This window comes from Ursus arctos, unplaced genomic scaffold, assembly GCF_023065955.2.
Source record: "Ursus arctos isolate Adak ecotype North America unplaced genomic scaffold, UrsArc2.0 scaffold_12, whole genome shotgun sequence".
NCBI classification, from domain to species: Eukaryota; Metazoa; Chordata; class Mammalia; order Carnivora; family Ursidae; genus Ursus; species Ursus arctos.
The window spans coordinates 41294319-41309715 of NW_026622786.1; the positions used below are offsets into that span (position 1 = coordinate 41294319).

The 15397-nt window shown below is 34.5% G+C and overlaps 1 protein-coding gene and 1 pseudogene across 1 annotated transcript in view; one reads left to right on the plus strand and one right to left on the minus strand.

The window, feature by feature from the left end:
* The window catches only part of ADGRL4 (adhesion G protein-coupled receptor L4), a 106114-nt gene that overhangs the window by 58775 nt on the left and 31942 nt on the right, over window positions 1-15397 (plus strand). The window contains exons 4-10 of the mRNA XM_026497735.4: window positions 4282-4431; window positions 5144-5214; window positions 6031-6210; window positions 6321-6504; window positions 7582-7698; window positions 12423-12628; window positions 15035-15208. Coding sequence (XP_026353520.2) covers window positions 4282-4431; window positions 5144-5214; window positions 6031-6210; window positions 6321-6504; window positions 7582-7698; window positions 12423-12628; window positions 15035-15208 — 1082 coding nt within the window. The remainder of the gene's footprint in view (window positions 1-4281; window positions 4432-5143; window positions 5215-6030; window positions 6211-6320; window positions 6505-7581; window positions 7699-12422; window positions 12629-15034; window positions 15209-15397) is intronic.
* On the minus strand, window positions 10356-11811 carry LOC113254287 (transcription factor BTF3-like; annotated as a pseudogene).

The window sequence follows — 15397 nt, forward strand, 5'->3', positions numbered from 1 at the left end:
GGGCCTAAGTTTTGGCTAATTCCCTTTCTAGCTATTTTAAGTAATCAGTAAACACAAGAACTATATTAAAACCCAGCACCCAGTATTGAGTCCTTCAGCTTCTACCTGTTTTGTTTGATGGATTATTCACTGAAAAACTCATTCTCTGGAAAATGGTTATTTCTCACCAATTTTGTTGTCCTTAAGGATTAAGTTTTTTTGAGAAACAGAACAGCTATAATTTTTTTTTCTTCTTCTCTAGTCCTATGGTAGTTTCCATCGTGCACTACGATAATCTTCAGGGAATTTGAACAGAGAACTATAATTCTGCTTCCTTTTACATTAGTACATCACCCTGTACTGTATCCTGTGTGATTTGAAAGTTTAGCTTATCTTTAAATTTGACATGTCTGGTAATTATACTAATCATTAAGAACCTCTATAAATAGATAATGAAAAACCCCAATTCAGGGCAAGAAATGACCCAAGCAAAATTCTTTACCTTTAGTCTATATTCAAATACTATTGTCCACAGAGAAGGTAATTTTGCTGCAGAAGGCATTAAGGGAAATTTAGCATCCTGAACATTTGCTTTCCCTTGGAATTACAGTAAAACAGAATTTCAGATCTCTAGGTCCCTAGAGACCTGGTTTCAGACTCGCATTTCACAAATGGGAAAGTTGAGGCATCCAATAAGATGAATTCTCCCAAGGCCAAATGAGTACAACCCAAGAATTCCTTCATATTTACCACATGCTGAAGAGCAGTGTTTACTGCTTATAATTCCATATGTCCTATTGCCTTGGGTACGCTGATAATTTCAGATTTTTTTCCTGGCTTTGAATAATATTAACATTCAATTTTGTCTTTGCAAATTACTTTCAGTAATTGAACGTGTTATCTTTTTTTCGCAGTCTGTGAGTTAAACGTTAGACAATTCAGTTATTGATGAAAATGATAAGAATCAAAACAATCATAGGATCATGTTTTGAAAAAAGATTATGATAAACTACTGCTGGGTTGGCTCATTGTAGACATGAAAAACAAGCATAACCTTACTAATGAAAAAGGTGCAAGTGAATTTTTTGATGTGCAAAACAAGCAAATGATTGTTATGATGTGCTTACGTTTGGCAAAATCAGGCTATTAGTATTAAGCTGAGTATTAGGTTGGTGGTAGAAAAAGTGGATCAGTTATTAAATATGGTATGTCAATTCTAGCTTGACTGAAATAATTACATAGTAGCAATTTAACTTTTATTAAGATGGGGTGGGGGTTCTTTTCTTCTTTCTTCTAGTATCCGGGGAGTACTAAGACATGGCAATCTTATGAGACACTCATTATCAATCTGTTTTCTTCAAACCTACATATTCACAGGACTCCTGATATTAAGAAACACAATATGAACAGAATCACTGGACCTATTATATCTTGGGCATGACTTCAAAACACCTTCACATATATTTCCTGATTTGTTATGAAAAAGAACTCTTTTGAGGTTAAAGGTATTTTTTATAATATTACCTAAAGTTACAAGGGTAATGAGTATTAGAGCTAGGATTTGAATTAAAATCTTCTACAGGGCCTTTAACTATAAGAAGAAGGATACATTAAACAAAAGAAGAAGAAGAAGAAAGATACACAGTGTTTTTATTAGACCCCAGCTAATGAGGACCTGTAAGAGATTGCCAGATAAGTGGGTATAGATCTTGCAGCAAAATAGCAGTCATGTTCATTCTGGTAAACCAGTCGCATCTCATCTGGGCATGGCATAGTCTTTCAATATTTTATGGTTCTCTCTATATTACTAGGTAGCAAGGGGCATAGAGTGATATGCTAACAATAGTAGAGGCACATAGCCAGTTGTGGTAGTTAGACACTCATTACTAGGTTAGATTCAATAAACCCTACTACTGAGGTACAGAATGAGAAGGACATCAAGTTCAGCAACCCTCACTTCCACATTTGAGTAAAAAGTTATAAAATCAAAAAGTATAGGCAAGAAAAGTCCAAACAGTTTGGAAAACATGACTTTGATGGGGTGATTAAGACTTGAAAAACATTACTTTGGTAGGTTAATTAATATTCTTGTATAACATTTGGAGTCAGAATATAAAAATTTGCATAATCCTAATTTTGAATGGCCTCCCAGGAGACTACCTCCTTATTTATTTTTTTATTTCTACAGATTACCATTTTGTCGCTTGGTGAATTCAGAGGTTGAAATACCCTCTGTGGTCCAAGGCGGACAATCTGGGATAATAGCTAGCTGACTGAGTGAGTGGTGGTAGGAAGGCTTGAACTAGAACAGAAACCCAACAAGCACCACGGGTGTGGAGCATGCACCGAGAAAAAGTGAAGCACCGTCGGTTATAAGCACCAAGGTTATATGCCCCTGTGTCCAAAATACAAGAGAGAGGATGGATATTGTGTTTGCCAAGATTTGTATGTTGCTTAGAGATGGGTTTGGGACAACGTTCCCAAGAATATTTGCACCTTTAAATAATTTTAAAATTGAGAGAAATCAGCACCTCATTTCCTGTTAACCATACAAGGCATCTAAAAATGGGAAACATGGGCATTCGGAAAACATAAGTTTCTTATTCATGAAATAAATTGTCCTATTTATGATATCACACGGGTCTGTTCACATCTTCATTGGGGTGTTATCCCCATTTGGGTATAGTACGTGCTACTTCTTCAGCCAGGCTCCGGAAAAGACCAGTCTTTTGTTTTCTTATATATTTTTTTCTCACCTCATGGATTTCATGAAAAATAATAACCCTAGTCTGCACTTCCACCTGGCTTCTTTTTTCTTTACCCTAACCTGGAATGCTTTCCTTGATGGTTCACTACATCTTAAGAGTCAACCTGCTATTGCTCATCCCCTACTTTATTTTCTCTCTCTCTCTCTCTCTCTCTCTCTGTGTGTGTGTGTGTGTGTGTGTGTGTGTAGTGGCAGTCTCTAAACACACATATACAGAAATGAGAGGAAAGGATGAGGGTGCTAGGATAATACTCCTATTTCTTTAAAAAGTTATGTATACTCGGATTTCTGGGGAGTACAGATTATGAATATATAGGCTTGGCCAAAGAACAAGGAATTTTCTACCCTTTTTTCAGGCCTGTGAATTATCTTCTTAAATCAAGTACCATTGCCTTTTTAGCCAATGGAAATTTCTTCAAGAACTACCAACAGGCTTACTGTCAGTTCCAGTTTTGGGTGGTTTGAGTTTTAATGTTATTCTGTGCCTTCATTGCATTTTTGAAGTGAGAAATCAGAACTAACTACTTTTAAGATAACTGGCTATATGACCTTTTAAGTTGGACTTTGATTACTCCCCCCCTTTTTTTATGGCAAACAGTATTGTGGCACTCTATTAGTTTCTTTAAAAATCAAATTTTATACTTAAGATTACAGGTTTATTCATTAATCTGACATAGAGTACCTCTAAGATGTCAGAGCCAGGCTGGGAACACAAAAATCTTTGCATTAGTTTAAGGTAATGATCTGGACTCTTCTGTTCCTTGGAATCATTCCCTATTGGAACTCTGCCTACTGGCAGAGTATTTATACTGTATTTATAACTTTAAGACATATTTCACTGCAGTATGTAAAATTTTAAATTAAGAATATAAATTATGTGAGCTTAAAACCTAACATTTTTATTGTGACTTTGATATATGGCTACTGAAAAGCTAAGACTTAATTCTGTATAATTTGTTATTTTATCTATGATGACTGTGTATTCAGAATCATCGTAAAATACAACCTGGACAAAAGTAATAACCTGTGGTAAAATTTTAAGGGAATTGAATCACACATTTTGCCAATTTTTAGGGTAACTTACATGCAAAAATGAAGTTTTGGAAAGAAAATGGGCTACTCTTTTTTATCCTCCAGATTAAACTGAATTGTTACAATCGATTTAGTTTAATAGTAGAAAACAAAGAATTTTAGATGTATTTTAAAAATTAGGTCTTTATTAAATTAGGACTAAATGTTAAATTGTCAATGATCAAAATTATTTTAATGACTTTGTGGATGAATCATTCTACTCAGAAAATAATTCAGGAGTTTGGTCCATGAATGACATTTTTTAATATGCTTTCAAAATGGATTGGCCAAATCAGGGTTTAAAAAAATATATATGCAGCTAAGTTTGCTCTGTCGTTTTCCAAATGATGGGATTTTCCTTGCTTTCTTGTAAAATTTGATATGATACATACCTAATACTGTATCAGCAAAGTAGCAATTGTATAAGTACTAAATAAAAAATTTAATTTTTCAAATATTTCCAGATATAGATGAGTGCAGTGAATCAGCTGCCTGTGGAGATCATGCAGTGTGTGAAAACGTGGATGGTGGGTATAATTGCTCCTGCGAGGAAGGTTATCAGACATCCACAGGAAAATCACAGTTCACACCTAATGATGGCACTTTCTGCCAAAGTAAGTTATAGGATTACATTGTATGTAATTGAAGAACTATATAAAATATAATGCGACACAGTAGTGAAGCATACAAAGAACTACATCTCCTAAGAAATGTGCCAGTATTTCTTTATTATCTATAAAATGAAGAAAAGCTATCATTTTATTTAATGGAAGAGGTAGACCATATGTTGTATGTAGTTAATATACCTTATTCCTTAGGGTAACTACCGTTTTCCATAAAATATTGTGTATCTTAATAAATAGAAATAAAGAACAAATAAAAATAAATAAGGAAAAATAAATGAGTAAAATGAAAATAAACATTGCGTAGTTTATTATGAGTGATTTTTTTAAATAACGAAAAGTCAATAAATGTTAATGAATAAAACAAAAAGTAAAATTCAAGTGTTAAGAATGTGTTGTTAATATTTAAATAAGGGAGCAAAATTATTGGAATCAATATAATCACCTTAGGAAAAAATATTTCATTTATTTATTTATTTGAGAGAGAGTGAAAAAGAGAGAGAGAGAGAGAGAGAGCTCGCATGAGTGGGGTGAGGGGCAGAAGGAGAAGCAGGGAGCCTGATGCGTGGGCTAGATCCCGGGACTCCGGAATCATGACCTGAGCAGAAAGGCAGATGCTTACTTAACCGGCTGAGTCACCCAGGCACCCCAGGAAAAAATATTTTTAAAACCTTACTATATAATCTATTTTCTTTTTCTACAGAAAATGTGAGTGCAAACTGCCATCTAGATAATGCCTGTATTGCTGCAAATATTGATAGAATGTTAATAAAAGTAAGTAAACTAATTAGATTAAGAATGTATTATATTTTGACATTTCGGTTTCATTAAAATCCTTCTTATGTCACATTTTAAGTAGAATAACAACCAGTTGATCTTCACGTAGAGTTGAAACTATTTACATATAGAGATTGAAGTGGTTTGTTTGAGTCACACAAAGGATCAATTTGAAAAGCCCCAAAGTATTGAGGAAGACTTTGAGATATTTAACATATATTACTTTTTTACTGTTCAGGATACTGGAAATTTTGTTTTCAACATATAAAGAAAGTTGATGGATAAAATAGTAAAAATACACTTTGACCCCAGGCCCATTCCCGCATTCAAAGAAGACATAATGAATGCAAGGAAATTTTGTACTTCAAAGGAAATATTTCAAAGAGTAAATAAAGTAGGACATTCACAAAATTGTTATGTGATTTAAAGTGTGACCCTCAACATGACTAACAGCCAGCTAAGAGCAAATTTCCAATATATCCCATTGTAAAGAATTTTCTCTGGTTGATTAAAATCTAATTCAAAATACATTATCATATATTATAACTTTTAAAAGCTAATTTTTAAAAGTTATTAATTCAAACATGCTGTTTCTTTTCTAAAGTAATTTCTATGCTTTTTATTTGCTAACCTTTTGCAAATAATTTCAAGTTTCAGGGCTGCATGTTATGCTTTAGATGTAGTCTGATAACTTATTAACACATAGCACAAGAAAACCAAACTTAGAATAAATTTAATACACAAGCTTTATTCTTAGAAGGATCTAGTAGTACCCTAAATTGGTTTCTTTTTTCTGGACTCATTTTTGTACAGTTTAGACACATAAAGGAACCTGTGGCTTTGCTGCAAGAAGTCTATAGAGATTCTGTGAAAGATCTTTCGCCGATGGATATAATTACATATATAGAAATATTAGCTGAATCATCCCCATTACTGGGTGACATGAATAGCACTAATTCAGCCAAGGATGCCCTTTCTAATTCAACTCTTACTGTAAGTATGTTGAGCTTTAACTCAATATAGCTGAGCTTTAAACTTTTCCTTACATCCGTGATTCATGGAAGATTCCAACATTTTTAAAATACACACTTTTCTTTCAACAGGAATTTGTAAGAACTGTGAATAATTTTGTTCAAAAGGACGCATTTATAGTTTGGGACAAGTTATCTATGAATCATAGAAGAACTCACCTCACAAAACTGATGCATGTTGCTGAACAGGCTACCTTAAGGATATCTCAGAACTTCCAAAAGACCACTCAATTTGATACTAATTCAAGTGATATAGGTAAGAAGCCAAGGGCAATTTCAAAACAATAGTGTTTGCCAAACAGGCCATTCTCAAAAGGGAAAGAAAGTATTTAAAATACCGTTAATTAAGTTGTCTACTGTTTCATCAGTGCAGAAATGAATGGCAACGCACATTACAAATGTAATATGAAGTGTGAGTAAAAAGGATGAATACATAAGCATTGCCTCCTTCCTACCATCTTCACCTTGTCCTATTCCTGAGCTGGCTAGCATTTCAATGCTCAGAGTACATTACTCCCTAGTACATTACTCATTTTGAGTTAGTCATCTCATGACTTGTTAGGATCTACCTTGGCCGAAGATAGTTCTAGACAGGTTTTCTGATATGAAGCAATCAACTTAGCAAACTAGAATGTTTCCTGCTTCTTGCAATCTCATATTTAGAACATTCAGAATCTTGAATCAAATTGAAGATGCCTACAAAGTTGCTCTGAGGAAACAAAGAACATTTTCTGATAATCATTGCATACATCTATATTCTATCGTGTGGGTGGCATCTTGCTATGCAGCAGTAAGCATGCGAGAATCACTATCTCATACCATGATTCACCACTTACTCAAAATTAAAGTAGCAGGCATTATGACTAATACATAAGATCCTTGCCTTTCTGTGATATTCTTGAATAAAAAAGGGGAACTACTCCAGGTAAGGAAATTATCATTCAAGAATTTAATTCAATCATCCTCCATATAGTAAATTTTATTATAGACACTATCCTCTAAGACATTGTGGTTGCTTATCTATGATTTGGTAATTATAATTTATAGCTCCCTTGTGTACATAGGTATTTTGTCTTCTGTCTAGTCCAACAAAGATTAAATTAAACCATAGTGTTATAGTGAAATCAAAAAAGTCAAAACTTGAACCAGATTTTTAGGATATAAATCATAATGTCTGAGCATGTTCAGAATATGCTCATTCTACTTGCCAAAAAATGTTGAAATACGATAATGATGGATAAAATACAATAACAATGGATAAAACTGTCATTAAACAAATACATTGATTAAACTAATTTCAGAGAAATTTATTATTTTCATGGTTTTATTTCAGCTCTCAAAACTTTCTTTTTTGATTCACATCACATCAAACATACTCATCCCTATATGAATGTGGATGGAGATTATATAAAGATATCTCCGAAGAGAAAAGCTGCATATGATTCATACGGTAAGACTTTGATAGTCTTATATTCCGTATGTCAGTAATTTGCAAAAAATACTTATAATGCTTTTGATTGTATCAGATGTATACATAGCGTGTAGTTTCCTATAGAAAATATTTGATATTTATATACAGAATTTCTGTCTTTGTACTCGAGATTTTCAGTCTTATGTCAATACGCAGTAGGAATGTTAGCTGACAATATCTATATCCTTCTTGTCTTGTGCCCAATCTCTGAATCTTCTGATTCTATTGAAATATATAAAGGAGCTGTGATTTTATTCCTTCCTTTGGAGCAATTATAGATGCTATAACTTGCATAGGATTCTTTTACTATTTCTTTTCAGTAACTCGTCATATTCCTCATTGGGAGGCTGAATTTGTAATTGTGTGAGGAAGACAATGTTCCCAAAGACAGAAAGTTAGTGTTTTAGGCTTGGATTTCTTTTCCAGTTGCCATTTTTTAGTCTTTGTACCATAAACTTCTCAACTAAAGGCAGGATTTCTTGGGAAATGGAATCAGATAATGCCAGTACTAGCAGGCAACTTGATGATTACCTACCCTGATTTCCTCATTTTATGGATAATGGAACAAAGGGACAATGAAGCTAATGGATTTTTCTACATGCACATCAACAAATAATACAGAGCCAGTACTAGAAGGGAGGAAGTTAACAAAGAAATCAACCCTGACCAGCTTTTCCTTGTCACCTAATCAAGGGCAAGGAAGCAGGTATTTTAGCCTTTTATCTGCTCTCTTAATGCAATGCACTTAGGAAAAAAAAAAATCTCTGCCAATAGAATTGTTATCATTCTCATATAGGTCAAAATATACTACCTAAGTGAAACATGAATTATAATAGCTTAAAGAATATATGGGTGGTCATAAATATAAGTGAAAAGCATATATAATAACAAGTATGGTCTCTGGTATGGACATCATTTCATAAATGGATGTGTTGTCTTTATCTTTTTAATATTCTGCACATTCATTCTCAGTAGAACACCCTTTAAAAAAATTTTGTACAACACTAATGTGGGATTTTTTTCCTAATCCCTTCATATCATCCTCTTCCTTTTTTTCTTGTCATTTTTATACAATAGTAAGAAACAGATGGGGGCGCCTGGGTGGCTCAGGTCATGATCCTGGAGTTCCGGGATCGAGTCCCGAGTCCCGGATTGGGCTCCCTGCTCAGCAGGGAGTCTGCTTCTCCCTCTGACCCTCCCTCCTTCATGCTCTCTCTCATGCTCTCTCTTTCTCATTCTCTTTCTCTCAAATAAAAAAATAAAATCTTAAAAAAAAAACATGGCCACAAAACAAAGAAAAAATAACTAAGCCATACTACCATTGAACCCAAGGCTCTTACCCTATTATACCACATTCTAATTAACCAAGCACACATATAATATTTAGGAGCAAATCCAAAGACTGTGTTAAACTGTTGAAATTTCAAAGACAACTTGAGTAGTGTTTAGAAGTTGAGAATAAAGCCATTTAAAATACTTATTATGGTGACAGATGATGAAATTGTCATGGAATCAATTTCTCAAAGAGATCCCGTCTGGATATATGATAGCTTTGTTATATTTGAAGATCACTCATGCAAACTCTGACTCTTGAAAGAGACCATAATATCAGCTCTCAAGAAAACACAGAGAGAAAATTTGATTTCCTTAAGTTTGTATCTTAAAAATAAGGGCAAGTCTAACAAACAGATAAAATCTGCTTTATGGTGTCTACATGCGATTATTCATTTACTGATAAAAATCCATTAATAAAACATAGGCTTCAAGTTAAAATCTGCATAGTGTCGTTAGTAGGAAAATAAGGGAGGTCCATGGAAGAACAGGTGGATTTTTAATCTTTTTTTTATGGACTAAATTTTACTTCCTGTCACTAGCAAATAAACCTTCATTTACTGAATGGAGGTACATATCTGATAAGAGAGTTAAAAGCTAAATCAGGCCAAGAATTAGTAAGAAATCATGGGAATTAGAAGAGGTTCAAATGATGAGAATGGACAAATACTGAAACAATACCCAGAACAGAACTAAGAAGGGATTTTGGAGCATTCTATGCAGCAAGAATCACAATTTACCCAAAGTAAAAAATTTGATTTTAAATATTTTCCTTGAGAAAAGATAGGAGTGATTAATAGATTTTGAAGATCTATCTTATCTTTTTGGGGTTTCGTTTGATTTTGGACCTTCTCCAACTGCAACTTCTGAGAAGTCACTGTGATATGAACTGGTTCATCCACTGGACTGAGTCACGTTGACCTAAAAGGTTTTCAGATCCTGCTTCAGTCCCTGGTCTGTGCACAGCAAAGGCAGGGCTAGTTGCCGTCACATGGAGTCTTCATAATGTCACTAGCCCAACCAAGTTAGACTAATTTCACTCGTTTCCCTGATACAAGTTTTCTTAAGCTGGCAGTTGGGAGAATGCTCTTATCTAATACACATAGATTTCAGCAATCTCTTAGTGATGTTTCTTGTGATACCTTTTTAGATAAGATAGAAAACATGAATCATGACATACTTTGGCAATTTCTAGTTCACATAACCATCCAACAACATCCAAAAATATTATTTATTAGTGTGGTGCTGTGTGTGATGTGGAAGGACTCAGATTTGTATCAAAGTTTTTTGTTTTGGGTTGTTTTTCTTTTCTTTTTCATTAACCTTGTTACAAACCTTATTCCCAGGCTTCTTCAGCTTAATTAGCTGCAAAGAATGAATTTTGTCTAAGCAAACACTGAAAAGAGTTGCAGTGTCCAAGGGGCTCGGGCTTAAAAATATTAGAGATCTAGGTTTGATCAGAGGAGTGCACAGAATTTTAAAAAGCTGTCCTAATATACAATAGCAGCTCCCAGTCACTTCTTCAAGTTTTATCTTCTTCAGAAGTTGACTCAATTCAATTTGCTTCATTCTGGGAAGCTTCATCAAAATTCTGCACAAGATCTGGAATTTGGTCCTCCGCCTCCTCTCCAGTATCGAGTGGTGCTTCTCCATCCACAGGTTCTGTAGGCAGAGCTTGAACGGGTCTGTTTAAACTAGTCAGACTGTCTGCACCAAGTTGGTTTAACCTCCTGGGTAGCGTTTCTGTCAGCAGCTGTGCCTCAGACTGGCTTGTGATGGTGAAAGTGTTGCCTGTGAGGGATGCCTGCACTTGAGGCTTGTGAAAGTGGATCACTGTTCCTTAGTGTGTGAACACACGTCTTCAATACCACAGGTATTGCTTACTCCTAACTTCTTTTAGGAGAACGGAAGTTTTTTATCATCTCCTGGTGCCATTCTGTGGACCACCATCTTCTTTTGGCGAGCAGTTTCTCTCCCACCAATGCGCACTTGTGCAGTTTGACGAGTTTCTCCTGGTTGATGGTAGTTTCTTTCACGTTGCTGGATCGAAAGTGAGACCTCGCTGGGGACTTGGGTTAGCGCTCGGGGGTTCTGGGCAGACCAGCGAGATTGGGCGCACACTCGCGTTGACGCAAGATGGCAGCTAGAGGGCACAGTTCTCTGTATTTTAAGATACAATCAACATCTGTATTTATGGTTTTGATGAATTTATGCCTTTCACATTATTCTGGTGTCACAAATTTGAGGGAACAAATATAAGAGAGTTCTTTGTAAGTTGTCCCAGTAATCTAAGGCAAATATATAATGTTTCCAGTTTAAAAATATAACAATAATCATGTTATTAAATTTTACATAAGACTCGTATATTATTTAATTTGGTCTCCACCTTAGCCTAGTAAGTAGCTAGAGTATTACTATTATCATTTTATAAGTGAAGAAGCTGAAGTTCAAGGCAATTTATCCATAGCCACACAAGTAGAAGCAATGACTGAAACCGGAACTTTTGATTCCAAGAGTAAATTCTGAATGCAAAGTTGTGAATTTTGTGTCCATAATTCTGTACACTTAGGTGTATGACCTAAGTGGCGACAGGAATTTTAAAAAGACAATAGATCTGGATTTTTAGTTGTTCCCATGTTTAATATCCATAATTATGAGCTGCTTCAAAAGACAAGACCATTTGAGATCCATTAATATAGGTGTAATGTCTAGGCTAAGGGAAAAATAGTCACATGATAATCTGTACTGATCGGGTTGCATTTCCAGTACTGGGATATGCTGATTTACTGCATTTGGGAAGTGTCAGGGGGCACAGATAAATAGCTGTCTGGCAAGGCAGTAAATTTCCTACCTTGAGACTGCATAACTATATTACTATATGTCAATATTAAGTAGGAAACATTTCAGTGGGCATGAGGTGGAACTCAGTGGCGTCCGACAACTTGCTTAATTCTCAACTTCCTTAATACTCCACGTCAGTGATAATTTTCTTCCGATATCTTTCTAATTCCTATCTTTGCATAGCAAAGTAGTAACTCCAAATTTTAATCTTTAAATGAATACATTTCACACCTTGGTTCTTAGCCAGGAGTTGGATATATATTATCTCGGACTGTTTTTCTCCTAAATATAGCTTGTGCAAAGGGGATGCTATCGTCCATGATCAGTTTCAGAGTCATGGAGGTCAGGGAATATGTCTTAATATGATTTGATTATATAAACATGCACTTACTATGATCCACATTTTAGTGTCTTGGGTATTCATATGACTGCCTTAGAGTAAAAAACTTTAATTTTTATGTTTATTTTGAGAGCCTAAATATATTTTTGTTTTATAAGAATTTCATTAAATACATTTATTTGATTGATAGGCAATGTTGCAGTTGTGTTTTTATATTATAAGAGTATCGGTCCCTTGTTTTCATCATCTGACAACTTCTTATCGGAACCTCAAAGTTCTGATAATTCTGAAGAGGAAGAAAGAGTCATTTCTTCAGTGATTTCAGTCTCAATTAGCTCGAACCCACCCACGTTGTATGAACTTGAAAAAATAACATTTACATTAAGTCACATGAAGGTAAGCTATTTTTCTGGTAACTATTGGTTATGAAACATTCAGAGAAGTGAACATTTTTTCATTGTGTCACTTTAATTGTTAATGAATTCTTGAGTTTAAGAATTAAAAGAGTAAAGTAGTTACAACTAATTTTTCTATAAAATATTTTTGTGCTTTCAGTGCTCTGTAATCTTTCTAATAAATACCAAGGAATTTTACACATTTGATTCTCTGAAATTAGCTGTATTTTAATTTTATTTTTAATTACATTGTTCATTTTGGAAGTCTGCATACCTTTTAGGAATGAGTTATAAAAACATATCAGAGCCAAAGAGACAAATGTCATTTGTGTAATGACAGGGTTGCTTGATTACTAATTGCCATTTAAAATAATATTTGCAGGGATTTAAATGCTGATTAAAATAAAATCACAGAGAAGTTTACAATTTTTTATAAAGAAATTAGCTGAAACCATTTTATTCCTTTATTGTTATTCCAAATCCTTTCAAGCTCATACATAATTAAAACTCTATCATAATAAACATTAGAAACAACTAAGTATTCCATTTTTTTATTTACCTAAAAATGAGTGAGGAAAATAAAGATCATAGATTATTTGCTGCTTTTTCACAGTTGATGATTTCTTGGACTTTCAATAGAATTTCAGCCTTAGTACATGATTAAAGTACCTCTGATGCTCCATTTGGAGAGCCTTGAAGCTGGACAATTGTATTTGCGTGTTTACAGGGACAGGAGGGGACTAAAAGAACGTATATGCTTACACACAATACAAATGTGTCACTGTAAATAAAGACATCTAAAGTAGAGGAAAACTCATTGTATAGAAGATACAAGAAAATAGTAGCTCAAACCTAAAGGTTGGTAGGCATTATGTTCAGAAGAGGGTGTGAAATGTTTTAAGAATGGAAAGGAAACTTAGATATTTTTAGATGCTAACTGACCTTTTGACACCAGAATCAAAGCATTGTTCTTTCACATGCTCTGATGGGTTTTCTGCAGTTTTTACTAGGGGAATGTTTTGGCAGCTGAAGAGACGCCAAGGACAGCCCACTTCACCAATCTCTGACACAATCGCAAAACACAACACAACACACATTTAAATAAAAATTCTTCACCGAAATTCATGGGAAAACTTGGTTATCCTTAATCTTCCTTTCTGTTCAAATCTTTTTCCCATTCAAATTAATGACCACTATGAAGTTTTATCATTTTCTTTTGACGACAGACCTACCTAATTCATGGTTTCTCTCTTTCTGGGAATAAAATTTGGATCCCATTGTTTTCCTAAAAAAATAGAAGCTATCTCATATATAACAGCTTCAGTTTCCTGATTCCCTGATAATTTATTTGCAATTTCACCAATTAATATATACTTCTCCATTACCTCAAAGGAATATTAAAAGTAGTTGTCATAATATTGTTATGATCACTTAATATAAATGTGATAAAGAGAAGTCAATTTATTAAACAACCATCCTACAGTCTATGCCATCTCTATCTCTGATCTTGTCTTCAACTGCTCTTTATCTCATTCACTGTAACCAAATTATACTGGTTTCCAGTGTTTCTGGAAGATTCCTATCCAGTCTCAACTCAGAGCTTTTCCATTTTCCATTCCATCCAGAACCTTCTATTCCCAAGTCTTAGGGTTTACTCTCTATCTCTTACTTCATTGAGGTATTTCCTTTAACATCATCTAAGAAAGACCTCCTCAGACCAATCCCCACTACTTTCTTTCTCCTTTCCCTGGCTTATTTTTCTTGTTTAATAATTTCTCATCTTGGGGCGCCTGGGTAGCTCAGTCATTAAGCATCTGCCTTCGGCTCAGGGCATGATCCCAGAGGCCTGGGATCGAGCCCCACATCGGGCTCCCTGCCCTGCTGGGAGCCTGATTCTTCCTCTCTCACTCCCCCTGCTTGTGTTCCCTCTCTCGCTGGCTGTCTCTCTCTCTGTCAAATAAATAACTAAAATCTTTTTAAAAAATAATAATAATTTCTCATCTCATGAGAATCTAAAATCAGCAGTGAAAAACCTTTTTTGTTTTGTTCAGTATTGTATTTTTAGCACTTGGATCAATGACTAATATCCAGTATATACACAGTAAACATTTATTAAAGATCGTATGATAATTATATGTCATGTGCTATCCTGAATGATCTCATTTGATAACACATAATTCTCACAACTTTTGTGACACAGGAATTGATAAAATATAGCATTGTTGCAATAACTTCAGTTCTTCCACAGAACACCAGCATTCATTTATTACCATTGATTTTATGCTTTACTTTTTAGGCATGGTTTTAATTATATTGATATGTGAAATGGTATTTTAAATATGAGAAATGTGATACTATATGTATAATTCTTTCTCTTTTTTGCACCAGTAAAATGTCTCTTTTTCAGACCACAGATAAGTATAGGAGTCAATGTGCATTTTGGAGCTACTCGCCTGACACCATGAACGGCAGCTGGTCTTTGGAGGGCTGTGAGCTGATGTCCTCAAATGAGACCCACACCTCATGCCGCTGTAAACACCTGACACATTTTGCAATTCTGATGTCTTCTGGTTCTTCCATTGTAAGACAATTTCCCATCATTTCATATTCATAAACCTGCCTGTTTTCTTTTTTTTCTTGTTTACCTCAGTCAAGAGAATTAATTTTTTATGTTTCTTTGGGTGCAAATATATTTAGTTAACTGATAAAACCCCAAAACTATCTTTTTTAGTCTTTGCTTTCTTACCTGCCTTGTATGACATATCTAGAC